Raw genomic sequence first — 18,914 nt, 5'->3', positions numbered from 1 at the left:
GCTGGCGCATGGAGCAGGGAGATCAAGGTGGGGGAATACCCGAACTGCACACCCTACCCCTCCCCGCCCAGAAAAGATAATCTTATACCTGGTGTCTGTACAGTTGTAATTATAGTTGTTGTAATGATGGTTGTCGTCGTGGTTTCCTCATCAGCATCATTAGCAGCTGATGTGACAGTTGGGTCGAAAGCAGGATGATCATTTTGCTCCGTACTCGGTCCTTGCATTTGATGCATTCCTGCTCCGGTGGTTATGGTAATGGCTGTTGGAGTGTCGCTAGTTACCACAGTAGCTGCCCCTTGGTCAGTGAAGTGCCGAAAGGTGCTGGACTTGCTCCGAGGGGCTCCCGTTGCAATTGAGGGGCGTGCGGGTTCAGTTTGAACGAATGCGGTATTACTATTCTGGAATGCGGTCTCTGGCACCTCAGATGTAGCTGTGCTCACAACAGCCGTTGTTAGAGAGTCTGTGGTGGCAGCCATTCGCACCATTGGAGAAGTTTTCCCTCCATGCATTACACCAGTATCGTCAGCCAAGGGAGCAGTATCTGTTACCAAAGAAGCTGTAGTACCCAACGTCGTCATTGGAGAGCTTGAAGCCATTGTAGTTGTCGTGGTGAGGTCAGAAAAAGCAGGACTGTCATTAGTGGCTATCTGATTAACCAAAGGATCCTGAGGTTTCTCTGATTGAGAAGCAGGCAAGGTAGGGCCAATCCTCATTCCTGTCTTACCAGTAAAAAATGGTTCCTGTCCAAGGAAATCCTTCTTCAGTAGGGTCTCATGAATGATTTCTTCAAGCAGTGGGTGATGGTTGTTGATATTGATATTGGGAGTTGTACTAACAAAGTGAAATTCATCTTCTGGATCAGTAGTAGTCGTAGCAGTGGTACGTCCAATTTCCATCTCGGCATCGCTCATGCCTTTCCCACTTACGGCATTCAGAGCTCTGGCCAGGCCTTTAAAAACAAAGCAATAAGAACAAGTCACTCCAGGATTACGGGAAGAAATACAAGTTTACCTTCAGAACAATAGTGACTGCACTTCAAACATACTGGTTGTGAAGGGCTCGAGAACATTAAAGGAGTTATATAAATGCAAATTCCAATCTCTCTTGATTATCCTGCTGTGTATCAAAACCTGTTCCTTCCTCTTCTTACACTGAAAAAAGTCAAGTACCAATACAAATATCTCTCTAAACCTCAATCCCCCGTCTAACAGTTATTGATCCAACTCCCTTTTAAAGATGTCAGCTGAGACTGTATCAACTACCACCTCTGAAAATGTATTCCTCAGGTCCATCATACTTTGAGGAAAAAGTTTTTCTGATCATAATCCTTTGGGGATTTCAATATCATTGGCAAATTGACCTCAACAATGTCATTGTGGGGACATGGTGTGGAGATGCCGGTGTTGGACTGGGGTGGACAAATGTAAGAAATCACACAACACCAGGTTATAGTCCAACAGCTTTATTTGAAATCACAAGCTTTCGGAGCGCTGCTCCTTTGTCAGGTGAAGTGGAGAGATGCATAAAAACACAGCTTATATAGTCAGAGAATAATGTCAGATGTTTACAGGTAATCTTTCTAACTGCCATTTTGACCCCTTGTGACCCCACCTCATTGTTCTTTGATGTAATGTTTTCCTGACTGACCTGTTTGGACACCATTTACACCTTTGATTGCTGTGATTATCTCTCTGTCGAGGTGTGATAAATGGCAGTTAGAAAGATTACCTGTAAACATCTGACATTATTCTCTGACTATATAAGCTGTGTCTTTATGCATCTCTCCACTTCACCTGACGAAGGAGCAGCGCTCCGAAAGCTTGTGATTTCAAATAAAGCTGTTGGACTATAACTTGGTGCTGTGTGATTTCTTACAATTGTGGAGACAGACTAAGTATTTGTAACCTACGATTAATCGATTAATACTCCAATTCTAGATTCAGTATATTGTTATAGGTGTAAATTGAAACTATAAAAGCATTTTTATAAATTCAAGGACCATGTAACATAGCTGATTAGAGCAACTCTTTACAAAATGGAATGAAAGTCTTTTCTCCTCGATAATCATTATGGATCTCAAGTGAATCGAGTTCCAAGTGGACAGAAGATTAATGTCATAAGCAATCACACTGTTTTTAATATGCTGCACTCCATTCCTGATTGCATGGACCAAAGATCATACCAAACACTGCATGCATCAACATTGTGAATAAGTAGATTTGGGTTAAGGTTTGCTCTACCCACTATTACAGTATTAAATGTGCATTTAAAAACACATCTACAATCTTGCTATAAATAACTCTTCTTCCTTAGAACAACTTCTATATTATTTCCAAATATTACAATAGCGTTTTGTTGCAATTGTTTTTTCATAAATGCTGTTTCTAAGTATTAAAATGCCACTATTAATATTACCATGTTGTCTCATTTCAGACAGTATGATGTCAGAATGTCTATGACAAAAATGAAGCAGTTCTGTCTTTTAGCTTTGCAGAGATTCTCTAGTTTAGTTATTAATTAAAAGGACTTAAAATCCTTCGCCCCATTGGCCAAGTGTTGTTGCAAGTCCAGCGCTAGGAAGGAAATCCAGACAGGATCCAGATGTGCCTGATCTTTGCCTAAAAGATTGATGGCTTCAATTTGTGCAAGGTTCACCCCAAACATGGCAAAGGATGGAGGAGGAGACAGGGCAGATCGAAAAGGATTTCCAAAGCTGAGAATTTCTTCGGCTACTGCCTCTCTTTCACTCAGTGACCTGCTTACAGATCAGCGTGGGGTCAGAAATGGGGACTGACATAAGAAAACTACTAGGCACTTGGTCTAAGCGTTAAACAAAGCTTTAATCAACTGTTTTACAACATGGAGGTCTAGTTGTGTCCCTTCACTAGTTCCTGTTAAGAATGTCCTGCGCAAGCTGGGCCTGTGCCCGAGTATTTATACTCTCCCTGGACAGTGCCATCCGCAGGCCGCTCAGTTGATTCATGCCAGGGACCACCTGTCCATTCAAAAATAATTGGATATCACACTCAAAATTGAACAAGTCACAAAATCGGTGTTTGTTTGAAAGTAGTGAGTTAAGCTTGGGACAGAATTTTGACTGTAGCAAGTTTTTTTTTTAAAGTTTTGGGCCCCTTATGATTCAAATTCAGGAAGTACATATGTTATTGTATGTAGGTTACTTCATTCATTTGTTAATTTTTATTAAGCAAGTTCACTGAATTGTTAAACTTGAAATGTGGTCTGCTGTCGTGATGCTCTACCACTTCTCAAAAACCAGGGAGAGCCGATGGATAATTCCAACAGCAAAAATTATTAGAGCGGATATTCTGTTCATTATCTTGGGCACACTACCAAAGGCTTACCTAAGTAGCAAGATTAACAATTATGCCCTTGAAAGCACAGGGAGTTCGGACTGACCAATGAGAGCAATCTAAAATAAGGAGGGTAAAAAAATAATGTGAGCAAGAAGTGCAAAAAGATGGCAAAATGTAATAAAGTCCTGTTCTTGGGCAGGGAGTGAGGATGAGAAAAAGTATTGTATGATATAAGAATTTATTCTCATAATGTCAATGTCAGCTGTGGCTCAGTTGGTAGCACCCTCGCCTCCGAGTCAGAAGGTTGTGGGTTCAAGTCCCACTCCAGGGACGTGAGCACAAAAATCTAGGCCGACACTCCAGTGGAGTGCTGCACTGTCGGAGGTGCCGTCTTTCAGATAACAAAAACAGATTATCTGTTCATTTTCACATTGCTGTTGGTGGGAGCTTGCTGTGCGCGAATTGGCTGCCGCGTTTCCCACATTACAACAGTGACTGCACTTCATTGGCTGTAAAGCGCTTTGAGATGTCCGGTGGTCGTGAAAGGCGCTACATAAATGTAAGTCTTTCTTTCTTAATAATTGCTGGTTAATAGCTATTGTGACAAGTTACACGACACTGCAGCTTTAATCACACATTTACATTTACAACCCAAGGTTGTTCTTAGTTGTAAAATGCCAATGCGCATTCAGTTAAGGTGATAAAATATGGGAATTGTACCATGAACAAAGAAATAAACTGTGGTTTCAAAAACCATGGTTGAAAACCAGTGTTTCAGAGAGTTGACCATGTTTAAAAATTCTGATTACTTGAAGTCGTTTAATTTTAATTGGTGCACAATTTTAATAGTTACTAATAAATCCAATAGGGAAATAAAGAGAAATTTCTTTACTCAGAGAGTGGTTATTTTTTTTATATTCGTTTATGGGATCTGGGCGTTGCTGACAAGGCCAGCATTTATTGCCCATCCCTAATTGCCCTTGAGAAGGTGGTGGTGAGCCACCGTCTTGAACCGCTGCAGTCCGGGTGGTGAAGGTACTCCCACAGTGCTGTTAGGGAGGGAGTCCCAGGATTTTGACCCAGCGACGATGAAGGATCGTCCGATATACTTCCAAGTCAGGATGGTGTGAGACTTGGAGGGGAACTTGGAGGTGATGTTGTTCCCATGCGCCTGCTGCCCTTGTCCTTCTAGGTGGTAGAGGTCGCGGGTTTGGGAGGTGCTGCCGAAGAAGTCTTGGCGAGTTGCTATTATAATGTGGAACTCGCTACCAGAGGAAGTGGTTGAGTCAAAAGGATACTGGACGATTACATGAGAGAAAGATATACTAAAAGGCTGAGATGAGGTGGATGGAATGGGGGGAGACTCGAGTGGTGTACAAGCACCAGCACAGACTAGTTGGCCTGTTTATGTGCTGAATATTTTAGGTAATTTTAATTTTTCTAAAAACAAAAACCAACTTTGAATTAACAGGGTAGGCTGTACTTCCTCACATCCTCCTCTAGGTTTGAAGGTGGAATGACAAGTGGTGGAAACCCACTGAGATCAATGCAGTCGGTGGAAAAAACACTTTGAATGGGGTGCTTTAGAGTCAGCCACTTTTATCTGCTTTTCCAACCCAGCTGCAAACCCCCCCTCCGCGACATGAGGAAGCTCGAGCTTCAGCCACATGATCCTTCATCTAGCAGCCAGTAAGGAACTCATCAAAAGAAGCTGAATGCAAATCTCAACCACTTGAGCCACCGGGTGAAAATAGCCATTTTAAAAATGACAGCAATGTCATCGCTGCTAAGTGTTGTCATTTTCCTTGGATAGGAACTGCTGCTGGGCAGCAATATAGATCAGCTGCTTGGCTTAACTGCAGCATAAAAACCCAGGTTTCGTGCTGTGGTGCCAGGCGTCATTGGCACAGGTGGCGATTGTGCCAGCTTTCCAATTTAGAACACTTAGGATTGACGTGCTATCAATCAGTTTAAAACTGTGGTCATTCACCTGTACTTAATTGATTGTTCCCAGGAATCCCCACTCCTCTTTTACCTCAAAAGGTTACACTTGTTACACAAGGGTGCTAAAAGGATAAAATATCACACTTAAAAAGTCTAATTGCGCAGGTCAATGACTGAAATGCAAGATGCCTATTTCTAATGCCTTGATACTTTACAGAAATGGATTACCACCCACTCAATATGCTATTACATAATACTAACACCTACTAAAATTGCTGTAGGATTATGTCAATAGAGGCAGAGTTTTTAGTCATTAAAACACATACTCAACATTATCTATGCTCAGCTGTTAAACAAAATGCCGGCATTTATACTTGTTACTGTCTTTGTTCAGTGTAGTGCTGTTCCCAAATATTTCTATCAAGAAGTCAACTTTCGGAGACATGTATTTGTTAAGGTGTGGGATGGTGGTCCTGGAGAATGGAATATTTCCATCACTTTATACCAATTATTCTCAGGTGACTTTAGATGCAAATCTGAGTTCCCCTTGGCGTCCCCTCACCTCAGCTTTAGAAGAGCACCTTTCAGCCCTAGTGTTTCCCTATATAGTTCGGGTAGAAATTAAATCTCACCAGGCGGCAAGCAGCTAATTTAAAGTGCAAAGATATACTCATTAGCTAGCCCCCCACCATCCGCACTACTTTTTTTTTTATTCGTTTATGGGATCTGGGTGTCGCTGGCAAGGCCAGCATTTATTGCCCATCCCTAATTGCCCTTGAGAAGGTGGTGGTGTGCCACCTTCTTGAACCGCTGCAGTCCGTGTGGTGAAGGTACTCCCACAGTGCTGTTAGGGAGGGAGTTCCAGGGTCTTGACCCAGCAACAATGAAGGAACGGCGATATATTTCTAAGTCAGAATGGTGTGTGACTTGGAGGGGAACTTGGAGGTGGTGCTGTTCCCATGCGCCTGCTGCCCTTGTCCTTCTAGGCGGAAGAGTTTGCGGGTTTGGGAGGTGCTGCCGAAGAAGCCTTGGCGAGTTGCTGTGGTGCACCTTGTAGATGGTACACACTGCAGCCACGGAACACCGGTGGTGGAGGGAGTGAATGTTTATGATTGTGGGATTATGACTATGTCAGGCTGTTGCTTGACTAGTCTGTGGGACAGCTCTCCCAATTTTGGCACAAGTCCCCAGATGTTGGTGAGGAGGACTTTGCAGGGTTGACTGGGCTGGGTGTGCCTTTGCCATGTCCGTAGCCAGTGCAGAGGTCGATGCCAGGTGGTCCATCTGGTTTCATTCTTATTATTGTGTTTCATAGCGGTTTGTTACAACTGAGTGGCTTGCTGTGGGTCTGGAGTCACATATAGGCCAGACCAAACAAAACGACTTCAAAAAGATCTATTTTTCCGAATAGGAATTTCACTTACATTAATCCAACAATTCAAATAAAGCAAATAAAAAGAAAAAGCAGTTGTCGGATCAAAACTCTACAACAAGAAATCCTAGCTCTCTCGAACCCTCCACTGCCCTTGATTTGTCGCGATGCTTGTCCGACATCCAGCACTGGATGAGCAGAAATTTCCTCCAATAATACTGGGAAGACCAAAGCCATTTGCTTAAGTCCCCGCCACAAACTTGGTTCCCTAGTCACCTATTCCATCCTTCTTCCTGGCCACTGTCTTGAGGCTGAACTCCAGTCCATTGCCAAGATCATCTACTTCCACCTCCGCCCCTGCTTCAGCTCATCTGCTGCTGAAACCTCTAGACTCGACTATTCCAACGCACTCCTGGCCAACCTCCCAGCTTGCACCCTTTGTAAACTTGAGCTCATCCAAAACTCTGCTGCCTGTATCCTAACTCGCACCAAGTCCCGTTCACCCATCATCCCTGCACTCACTGACCTACATTGGCTCCCAGTCCAGCAAAGCCTTGATTTAAAAATTCTCATCCTTGTTTTCAAATCCTTCCATGGCCTCACCCCTCCCTAGCTCTGTAACCTCCTCCAGCCCTACAACCTTCCGAGATCTCTACACTCCTTCGATTCTGGTCTCTTGCGCATCTGATTATAATCGCTCCACCATTGGCGGCCGTGCCTTCAGCTGCCGAGGCCCCAAGCTCTGGAATTCCCTCCCTAAACCTCTCCGCCTCCCTACCTCTCTCTCCTCTTTTAAGACGATCCTAAAAACCTGCCTCTTTGACCAAGCTTTTGGTCACCTGTCCTAATATCTCTCTACGTGGCTCGGTGTCAAATTTTGTTTGATAACACTCCAGTGAAGCGCAATGGGACATTTCACTACATTAAAGGCGCTATATAAATGCAAATTGGTGCTGTTGTTGTCGTCATGTGTCATTAGTCCAACATCCTGAACACTCCCCGCTCCACTGATCTACTTATACACCAATATTTTCTATCGTTCCACGCACCGTTGTACAGTAGGACATCTACTTAGCTTTACGTCTATAATAGATGTCTATTGTTAACAGGTCTAGAATTTTCAGGATAATATTGACCTTTTTTAGTGGAGCACGAACTATTTTCTAATTTTCTTACAACCCCTGTGTTTAATGAGCTGTGCATAATTCAGTCAACTCTTAATTTTACCTTAATTTCCTTAAGTACCTTTGGACACATTCTAGCTGGTCCTGTTGTCTTATAAATATTCATGAACTCCATTTTTTTTAATGACTGCTTCATTACTTATATTTATTTTCTCATTTGCTTGTATATGTTTTCACCATGAACTTGGCTGTATCGCCTGCCCTCACGCTGCTGGGAAAAGTGTACTATCATTCTGTACAATCAAAACTGTTGTAAAAACGAATCCTTTAAAATGTCCATGTTTGTGTCTCTCTCATCATCCTGAGGCACTATTTGTTCTTGAAAACTTGGTCTATTGTGAAAAACCCCAGAATATATTTGATTATTTCTAACATGCCTTGCAGTGTGTTTCACCAATTTTTATTCTTTGTTCTAGGATTTTTTTTAAGTCATTTTTAACTAGCCCCGGGTAAACACAATACTGCATTATTTATATATTTCTTTACCTACATATCTAATTTTCCAATGGCTTGTCTTGCACTCACCTTGTTGAAACACTTTTGCTTCAAGCATTCTTGCTGTGACCTCCTTACGGTACTTTTCCACCTTTACTACAAGAACAGCTTGCATTTGAACAGCACCTTTCACATAACAACATGTTTCTAAGCTGTTTTACAAGGGGACTGGTGGGGACGGAGAAAGAGAAATTACGATAATTAACTGAAGGGGCAGTCCATGTGGTAGATTTGAGAAGGCTTCTCGAGGAAGGTGGAGGGGTTTTGAAATTATGGCTGAAGCCTCTGATCAGAGTGGAGAGCGGCACACGTCAGGATGTTTGCTGATGACTGCACAGTGTTCAGTGCCATTCGCAATTCCTCAGATAATGAAGCAGTCCATGCCCGCATGCAGCAAGACCTGGACGACATTCAGGCTTGGGCTGATAAGTGGCAGGTAACATTCGTGCCACACAAGCGCCAGGTAATAACTACCTCCAACAAGCGAGAGTCTAACCACCTCCCCTTGACATTCAACGGCATTACCATCGCCGAATCCCCCACCATTAACATCTTGGGGGGTCACCATTGACCAGAAACTTAACTGGACCAGCCACATAAATACCGTGGCAACAAGAGCAGGTCAGAGGCTGGGTATTCTGCATTGAGTGTCTCACCTCCTGACTCCCCAAAGCCTTTCCACCATCTACAAGGCACAAGTCAGGAGTGTGATGGAATATTCTCCACTTGCCTGGATGAGTGCAGCTCCAACAACACTCAAGGAGCTCAACACCATCCAGGACAAAGCAGCCTGCTTGATTGGCACCCCATCCACCACCTTAAACATTCACTCCCTCCACCGTGGCTGCAGTGTGCACCATCTACAAGATGCACTGCAGCAACTCGCCAAGGCTTCTTCGGCAGCACCTCCCAAACCCACGACCTCTACCACCTAGAAAGACAAGGGCAGCAGGCGCATGGGAACACCACCACCTCCAAGTTCCCCTCCAAGTCACACGCCATCCTGACTTGGAAGTATATCGCCGTTCCTTCATCGTCACTGAGTCAAAATCCTGGAACTCCCTCCCTAACAGCACTGTGGGAGTACCCTCACCACACGGACTGCAACGGTTCAAGAAGGTGGCTCACCACCTCCTTCTCAAGGGCAACTAGGGATGGGCAATAAATGCTGGCTTTGCCAGCGACGCCCATCCCTAGTTGCCCTTGAGAAGGAGGGGAAAAAAAGGAAAACACAGCAGCTGAGAGTTGAAAGAGCAGAAGAGGCCTGCTCATACGTAAGGCTGGGACAGATTGCATGGCTGCAACATCACTTAACTATTGTCTCACCACATCTTTTAAGACCCTAAATCCACTTGTTATTTTGACACCTTTAAAACTCAGCCCTCAGTCCTTTTCATTATCCTCCCAAAACCGCCATAAAATCTTCACTTTGCCCACTACATGTCATTCCTTCCTTATGGTGAAACAGTCCATCAATAAATGTGTCTTCCTCTCTAATTTCTCTTTAAAATGAATTATACTTCAAGTAATATACAGAAAAGATGTTGATAAGCTTAGCAGGTCAGTTGTATCTGGAAGAGATATTTGATGTGAGATTCATCATCAGAAGGCTCCGACCCTTGTCGCTTTCAGACGATGACTGGTTCGATGTGCATTCTTGCATACATGCTTTTCTTAGCTCAACTTTAAGTAGCTTTTTAAAAAGCATATATAGTTATATTTTAGACACACAAAGAACATGTTTCTCCTTCCTGCTTCATTTTTAAAATCTGACATTCCCCACACATTCACATAAGCATTAGTGCCTGCTACTCCTCTCGTTGCTAAAAAAGATAAATTACCCCTGCTGAGTAAAATCTCTCCACAAAGGAAAAACACTCCCAATTTCTATCTCCATGACACCCCTGCTGTAATTCTTCCTTTGTAACTGAATTTCTAAAGTTTACTGTCAATGGCGAAAGCCCAGGAAGAGCAATTTCAGTAGAAAGTGCTTCCCTTTTATCTTCTGCTTGGAAGAGATTTCTTCAATGGTGTGATTCATTCTTCTTCCCATGCAGAACCACTATTTTGGATTCTCACTCGCACACTGAGGCATTCTGATCACTCGACTACTACAGGAAACTCTCGTTTAAACAGCACCTAAATATACGGAATTCTCTATTAACCGGCAAAATTCTCACTCCGAAAACAACACCTCAATAACCAGCAATGTTGCCGAGTCCGAGTCTCCCGCAGTGGCCAAGTTAGTCAGTGGGGGTAGTTCTCCAAACTGCCACTACTCGGCTTCTTGGCACTGTCGGAAGTCGGAACACCTCAATACCCCTGTAACAGGAGTCTGACTCTCCCGCGCTGCCGGTAGTCTCTTCTGATCTGCCATTTTACAGGGGTATTGTGTGTCTCTCACACTGCTGGTAGTCATTGCATTGCATTACCCTCAACTGGCAGTACTGTACTTAATCAAGCATCTTCCACCATCCTTTTAACACAGCATTCTGTAGGTGAGTACCCAATTACTGTATACTGCATATTTCTTGATTTTCTTATTTTTCTTTGTTAAAAATAGCCTCAGTAGATAACCCTCTCCGTCATCCGGAATTTTTGATCAACCGGCAACACGCCGGTCCTGTCGGTGCCGGATAACAACGAGTTTCCTGTACTGCAGTTTCCTGGCTCAGGTACCTCTGGATTGACAGCCAAGTTGGTCACAAGCACCAAATTCTATGCAAATGTATCATCTTGATCTGTTACTGACTGTCAGCCCTTCCTTTGTTTCTCTACCAAGTCTTTTCCAAAGGCCTATTAAAAATGTCCTAAAATTTAGTAAGAAAGTCCTGGTTTTAAAGCAGAAAATACCTATAGTATCTGAAAGTTGCTTGAATAAACCTTCAACTTACTATAACTGAAAGCTTCTTACAATAGGCTGACCTTAGTTATTGTATAGCTGGGCTTCCCCAGTGGCTCAGCTGAAGACTGGTGCTGTTGTACTTAACCATACCGACCACAAAGGTTTCAGTCCCTGGACTGTGCTGTAAGCTGATCTCAGCCAGGGTAGCAGCAAGTGCATTGCAATTGGTCTCTTCGTGCCTCTGTTTCCATTCATGCTCACAATGCACCACAGTTGAATGGCCTGCTGAGACTCTCTGTCAAGGCTGACAAATGGTGAACGGCCTCTTGGGTGAGGTAATGGAAGGGATGTCAGATCCTATGGAATTGGACCTCCGCACCAGTCAGAAAAGTTGAGGGAGAAAAGTGGATAAAAAAAAATACTGTAAATGCAGAAGCAGTTTATACAGTTTGTCCACAAATATTCCTTCAACAATGGCTCTCTTTTGGTCAACCAATAAATGAGCTGCATCAGTTAAGCTCGGTTAGTGGCACTTTTGGCTCTGGGTTTACGAGCCTGGCGCCAAGATGTGACCATGTGATCTAGGCTGAAAGTGCAGTACTGAAGGAATGCTGCATTGTCAGAGGAACTGTACTTCGGATAAGTTGTTAAACTGAGGTCCTGTCTGCTTGCTCAGCTGGACGATAAAGTTGCCTTTGGAAGCTGATTGGGTTGGTGTTCTGGATCAAGTAAGGGCCTCTCTCTTTCTCATCTGAAGCGATCTTGTGATGAAATGAATGGAATGAAGAGTTTGTACCAAGAGAAAGGTGCAATATGCGCTAAATCACAATAGCATGTCACAGTACATTGCTGCAATGTATAAAACCAAAAAGTAATGATGTTGATAATGTTCTTTCTTCGCCATGATGAATCATAAAAGAGGTTGCATGTTGGAGATCAACAGTGGAGGGTTTACAACACCCAGGGAAAACCCATTTAGAAGAAAAAGGCAGGATTACTGGAATCCAGCAATATTATTTTTTAAAAATTATATATAATGTATCGTCTTATCAAGAGAAAGATCAAGATACCTCTCTGCCAGTCACTGGTGACAGCCAGCTCCCTTCAGCTATGTGAAGGATCCATAATTCATGAGCACCACGGGGAGAAGTGAGTTATGACAGTCTTTTACACGAGTGAAAGAGCCTCTGGAAGCCACTGTCACTGAAATACTCTGCTTATTCTATGGGAGTGAATGATCGCCAGTCTCTTAGCATGGCATTTAAATTAATCTTCCGCTGCTGTGCATGGCTGCTCTTATGCGATAATTCACACATGTTTGTTATCACTTGGATTTTTCACTTGTGTGAATTATTAGCCCATTGGAGCCAATTCCAACAACCCTGTATTTCAGTCCTTCTTTTGAATCATAAGTTAATCATCGCCATTTAATTAAATAAAGCACTAGACCAAAAAAAAAATGGAGCAGCAGTCAATGTTCTCACTGTCACAGTAATAAACGCTTTCCCGCATCTCTAACCCACGATGTACCCATGGAGCTTCATTTTAACAGCTGCCGTTAATCCCTCATCTCATCACGTGCCTGAACACCCAGCATCGCCATGTTGGACCTGTGCAACATTTCCACAGCCCAAGGCAGATTTTACAGCAACATGAACACTCGTAAATAAAATTAAATAACGGTAACCGAATCCCTGGACAAGCTGCTAAACAACCACACTGGAAGGGATTCGGGGCTGTGCAACAATCTGGGGGTTCAGGTGACGTTCATCTGTTAGAAACACAGAAAAATAGGAGTAGGAGTAGGCCATTCGGCCCTTCAAGTCTGCTCCGCCATTCAATATAATCATGGCTGATCCTCTATCTCAATACCATATTCCTGCTCTCTCTCCATACCCCTTGACACCTTTTGTGTCTAGAAATCTATCTATCTCCTTCTTAAATAGAGTCATAGAGTTATACAGCACAGAAAGAGGCCCTTCGGCCCATCGTGTCCGCACCGGCCATCAAGCCCTGTCTATTCTAATCCCATTTTCCAGCACTTGGTCCGTAGCCTTGTATGCTATGGCGTTTCAAGTGCTCATCTAAATGCTTCTTGAATGTTGAGGGTTTCTGCCTCTACCACCCTTTCAGGCAGTGAGTTCCAGATTCCAACCACCCTCTGGGTGAAAAAGTTTTTCCTCAAATCCCCTCTATATCTCCTGCCCCTTACCTTGAAACTATGCCCCCTGGTTATTGACCCCTCTACTAAGGGGAAAAGTTCCTTTCTATCTACCCTATCTATGCCCCTCATAATTTTGTACACCTCCATCAGGTCCCCCCTCAGCCTTCTCTGCTCTAAGGAAAACAACCCCAGCCTGTCCAGTCTCTCTTCATAGCTGAAGCGCTCCAGCCCAGGTAACATCCTGGTGAATCTCCTCTGCACCCTCTCCAATGCAATCACATCCTTCCTATAGTGTGGCGACCAGAACTGCACACAGTATTCCAGCTGTGGCCTAAGTAGCGTTTTGTACTTCAGTGACTTGGCCTCCACAGCCTTCTGTGGTAGAGAATTCCACAGGTTCACCACCCTCTGAGTGAAGAAATTTCTCCTCATCTCTGTCCTAAATGTCCTACCCCTTATCCTGTTGTTCAAGCTTTGCTCTCAGAGTCCAAAAACCTGTGCACATCCTTAATGGGGAGAGGCCACAGATGAAGTTATTGCTCGTGAACTAATGCAGGAGTAGGAGAGCCTGGAATGATTAATTAAATCAAGAGGTCAGATTGCAACATACACCTTTATGGCGGATTACTGATATCGAGCCACCCTGGATCATTCTGTACTCTGTAGTGGTTTGGAATGTCTGGGCATATGGATACAAATGCGTATGTTCACATTGCTAATACGGTAACTGATTACTTGACTATAAAATAATTATGCAGAATTTGAGCACATTTGTAATGTATACCAGTGAAAATATATCCCTTATGAGTCAGTGCCAGTTTCTCTCTTAGAATCACAGATTTTAAGTTTAGTTTTGCTATTCATTGTATCGTGTGCAAACAAAATAGTGCAACACTGAAGCTCGGTTCACTCAAGGCATCCATCTCTCAGCAGCCTTTGCCACACGTAGCAATTGGAACAATTTGTTGAGAGCAAAAGGTGAAATCTTCACAAATGCAATTACAGTTAAAAAAAAACGGGGACAGAAGGCGGAAATTCCACTCGTCACAAGTGAAAGTGACAAGCTGCTAACAATCTGAAAATACTTGCAATTGTAAACTACAGCTTTCAGGGCAAGCTAGAACACTAGAGGTTACATTAATCAAGCTACAGAACTTTTTCTATGAAACCCCTGCCTCAATCAAACTGGCGGGGGTGGGGCAGAGGAATCAACTGAAAAAAGTCATCTTTTTCTGAGCTTTTTGCAAAAAGGTCGGCAGGTTTCATCCAAATTGTCAGGTTCTTTTGATAAGTTGTGCTTAGCAGGGGAATACAAGGAGGATGAATTCAGCAACAAGATTCGGGAACATTCTGTTCCTAACAGCATCAATGCCATATGCATGGAGACAGCCTGTAAAATGTTGACAGATGGGCCTGTGTTTTTATAGAGGCATGCTTTCAAAAGTGAGTTATATGTGCAGCGATTGGCTATTTATTACTTGCATTTGTCAGGAAGTGTTTGGAACATCTCCAGGTTCTCCGGAGAGCCTGATAGATTTGTCACTGTGCGGCACAATATGCCTGCAATCTCTACAGATCGGTCAACATTACAGGGGGGGTTAAGGGCAAGAGTTTTTTTTATAGGAACGACTGGCACAGCCTAAAGCCCAATGAAGCACTGCCAGGCTAGCGCTGCTCTACAAAGGACGTCTGAATGTCTTTCCCGTTTCATTACTGAAGATAGAGCACACAATCATTTCTGATTGTGCAGGAGAACCCTCGGCAAAGGCTGACCCATCACTGCAGACACACAGCGTTCTCATCATAAGGTTTACCACTAATTCCGTTTTCAGGCTGCTGAAATTTATCATGAGGAAGGAGCAACAGTACACAGAATTGACGCTACACACTTGGGTGTGGAATTCCTTTTAACACTATTACACCATCGAGTGGTAGAATCAAAATCCTAACACAGACACCTTGGTTTGAAAGACACTTGCGACCAGAATACAGCCAATAAAACAAAAGGCTCCGCACACTTGAGAAAGCCCACAAGTTGAGAATGTTGGCGAGAGCATCATTGTGGATTGGCTGTATGTGGTCACTAGTACGGTGAAGAGGCCATTGGACCTCAGGATACAAAAGTAGCATGTAATACTTGGGCACTCTTCCTCTTTACCTCCCCCACCCCAGCTACTCCAATTGGTTCAGGTCATTGCGAAGCACATCAAGACCTGTAGACAAGCCTAAACAATGGCCTTGAATTCGCCATCGGCGGCACAGTTAAGGAGTACGCCGCCGACATCCGAACAGAATTCGCACTTAACCCCGTGCGAACCCTCCTTCGTGAAGTTCCTTTCAGACGCTGCAGAATTGTGCGCAGCGCAGTGGCCCACGGATGCACCGTTGTGTGTACGCGAACCTGAGATCACGTGGGGGCGGTGCTCCTTTCACTTCCTGACTCTTAGCCAATCAGGAAACAAAGGAGATTGCTATTGTAAATCTATGTCAATAGAGGACAGAAGTCTTCTACTGGCATATATTTACAATCTACATCGCGTTTAATAGCCACTCTTAATTGGAAATGTTGGTTGAAGGGAATTAAAAAGGTAGGTACATATATTTTAATTATGTCAAATATACATTTGATCAAACCTCTTTCATAACTATGTGTAAATAATAATATTGTGTTTGTTAGATATACGGTTCTTACCTACTCAGTATTCGGTTAGAAGCTCCATTGTTTGAATTGTGCCCATAGTAGGAAATCCCAGTACAAAATGTTTCTATAAATAAGTAGTTTAAAAAAAAATGTAATATGTTGAGAAATAATCGGCACACAAAAACTTTGCCCTTAAACCAATATATCCAGTCTATCGAGTGCCCATTGCTGGTGTTTACTGTGCTTAATTTCTGGGTTCAAAAACTCATCGGGAAAGATTACATGAAAAAAGCCTTGTGTCTGGCCATTAAATTTTTAATCAGAATGTGATGTGATAGCTTTGGAGAGGGTGCAGAGGAGATTCACCAGGATGCTACCAGGGCTGGAACGCTTCAGCTATGAAGAGAGACTGGGCAGATTGGGTTTGTTTTCCTTGGAGCAGAGGAGGCTGAGGGGGGACATGATTGAGGTGTACAAAATTATGAGGGGCATAGATAGGATGGATACTAAGGAGCTTTTTCCCTTAGTAGAAGGGTCAATAACTAGGGGGCACAGATTCAAGGTAAAGGGCGGGAGGTTTAGAGGGGATTTGAGAAAGAACTTTTTCACCCAGAGGGTGGTTGGAGTCTGGAACTCACTGCCCGGAAGGGTTGTGGAGGCTGGAACCCTCACAACATTCAAGACACATTTGGATGAGCACTTGAAATGCCATAGCATACAAGGCTACGGACTAAATGCTGGAATATGGGATTAGATTAGACAGGGCGTGATGGCCGGCGCGGACACGATGGGCCGAAGGGCCTCTATCCGTGCTGTATAACTCTATGACTCTATGACTCTATGCTGGAAACACTCAACGGGTCAGTCAGCAGTCACCAACTCATCACCACCTCCTCCCCTTACGCTGTGCAACAAGCTCCTGCACCTGTTTGCACGAGCCGTAAAACGTTTCAGGGTGATTAATGCGCAGTAGGTGGGCAACTAGCCAGCACGTCGATTTCAATGGGTAGGTGAAATGTGCAGCGAAACCGATGCGGAGTCGGAACTTGACTAATCGCACCTTCGGGATTTAGCGCATGATGCTGAGAGTATGCCGTCATACCGACCGCGAATTCAGGGCCATTATAATGTAAATTCATTGCTCCTTAAAAGGGCAGTAACTGGGGCAGGGGAAGGTCCATTTTAACAAGATTTAAAATTGCGGCAAATTGCGAAGAAAAGATGATAGCAAAGTCGGATTTCTCTCCAGCACTGCCTAGAGGGTGAAATTCACCTTGGCCGTTAGTGCAAATCGGGCGATTGCAAATCAGCAGCATTGACTACAAGGGAAAAGAAAATCGAGCGAAGTGTAAATCGGGCCGCCGATTTGCAATCGCCCATTTTTACTTACAGGAATCAAAATATGACTTTCCCAACTTGCTGACTTTGTCTCGCGTGTACTCCATTAGTTCACCAGGTCACCAAATCAAAGAATTAACAAATAATTTGCATAAGACTGAATAATCAGTACGTGAAATGAATTTTCGAATACACTGGAACTAACGCACACACACGCGAGGCCTTTTGTGGAACTTTTGAAAATGTAGCCTTTAATTCCAAAATTACCAAACTGTACATACTTAACTCCATTTACTCATTTTACTGAGATTTAATTTAGAATACCTGAAATTTAAAAGATGCCTAATTGGATTGAAAGAATTTCCTCCCCCTCTCCCCTCCTAAAAAAAACCTCAAAATCTGAGCAATGTTCAACAAGCTCATCTCACTTGGCATTAATATTGAATTTATGTAAAATGAACTGCAATTGTCTAATTAATGCAAATTTAAACCTGCTGGTAGCACGACATCCATACCTTTGACCTTCATGTTTGCATGTACCTTTTCACTTCACTCTTTCTACCGATGTCTAAATGGTACCAAAATTTAAATTTAGAGTCATAGGCCTAGAAATTGGGTTGGGGCGCCAAAGTGGCGCAAAAGTCGCCTGAGTGCAGGATTTAGCGCAGCGTTCGAGGCTTCAGTGATTGTCAGATATTCAGTTTCACTGCCCCTCGAGGGACACGGGCGAGGCTCGAGGCGCTCCACGTCCCTCTTAGGGCGCTGAAACTGAATATCGCAGCGGCACGGCACGCTGTGGTACTGCAGGCCTTCCTCCCATTGTTAAGGGGGAGGTGCCTGCAACAGCGCGATCCCCGCTCGCAAGTGCCGGCAAACGAGCCCGGCACCAAGGAGAAGTGCCGGGCTCTCGGGAAACAGCCGGCAATGCTGCGGGGGGGGGGGGTTAAGAGGCCGGGGACGGAGGTGCTGGCAGGCGGCCGCCGAAAAAGGCGGCTGCCCCGCACCTCCACCTTAACTTGCGCCGCTGCCTGCACAGTAAGGCCCCGTGAACCGGGCGCGGGTAGCGAACGGCGCAACTGCGGTGTTCGCTACCAAATATCGCGAACGGGGCACGAATGGGGCGCTGCGCACACCGATGACGTCATCGGTGGCGGCGCAGCGCAAAAGGCTAACGCTACCATTATCGCCCCAACTCAATATCGCGGGAGGCGCAGCCAGTGGCGCTACAGCCACTGCCTGCCTCTTTAGGCGCTAACAAGTGGCGCTACTCACCCAATTTCTCCCCCATAGAGTTATACAGCACAGAAAGAGGCGCTTCGGCCCATCGTGTCTGCGCCGGCCATCAAGCCCTGTCTAATCTAATCCCATTTTCCAGCACTTGGTCCGTAGCCTTGTATGCTATGGCGTTTCAAGTGCTCATCTAAATGCTTCTTGAATGTTGTGAGGGTTCCTGCCTCTACCACACTTTCAGGCAGTGAGTTCCAGATTCCAACCACCCTCTGGGTGAAAAAGTTTTTCCTCAAATCCCCTCTAAACCGCCTGCCCCTTACCTTGAATCTATGCCCCCTGGTTATTGACCCCTCTACTAAGGGGAAAAGTTTTTTTCTATCCACC

At 44.2% G+C, this 18,914-nt stretch overlaps 1 protein-coding gene across 3 annotated transcripts in view; it reads right to left on the bottom strand.

Annotated features, from left to right (window-relative positions):
• Positions 1-18,914, bottom strand: part of sez6b (seizure related 6 homolog b) — a 996,456-nt gene that overhangs the window by 606,284 nt on the left and 371,258 nt on the right. For all 3 annotated transcript variants that reach the window (XM_085965010.1, XM_085965009.1, XM_085965011.1), the window contains exon 2: positions 89-952. In XM_085965010.1, coding sequence (XP_085821136.1) covers positions 89-952 — 864 coding nt within the window. The remainder of the gene's footprint in view (positions 1-88; positions 953-18,914) is intronic.

Source organism: Somniosus microcephalus, chromosome 22 (genome assembly GCF_052327205.1).
Source record: "Somniosus microcephalus isolate GS21.2 chromosome 22, FLI_Smic_1.0, whole genome shotgun sequence".
Lineage (NCBI taxonomy): Eukaryota > Metazoa > Chordata > Chondrichthyes > Squaliformes > Somniosidae > Somniosus > Somniosus microcephalus.
This window is presented reverse-complemented; position numbering and strand designations above follow the sequence as displayed.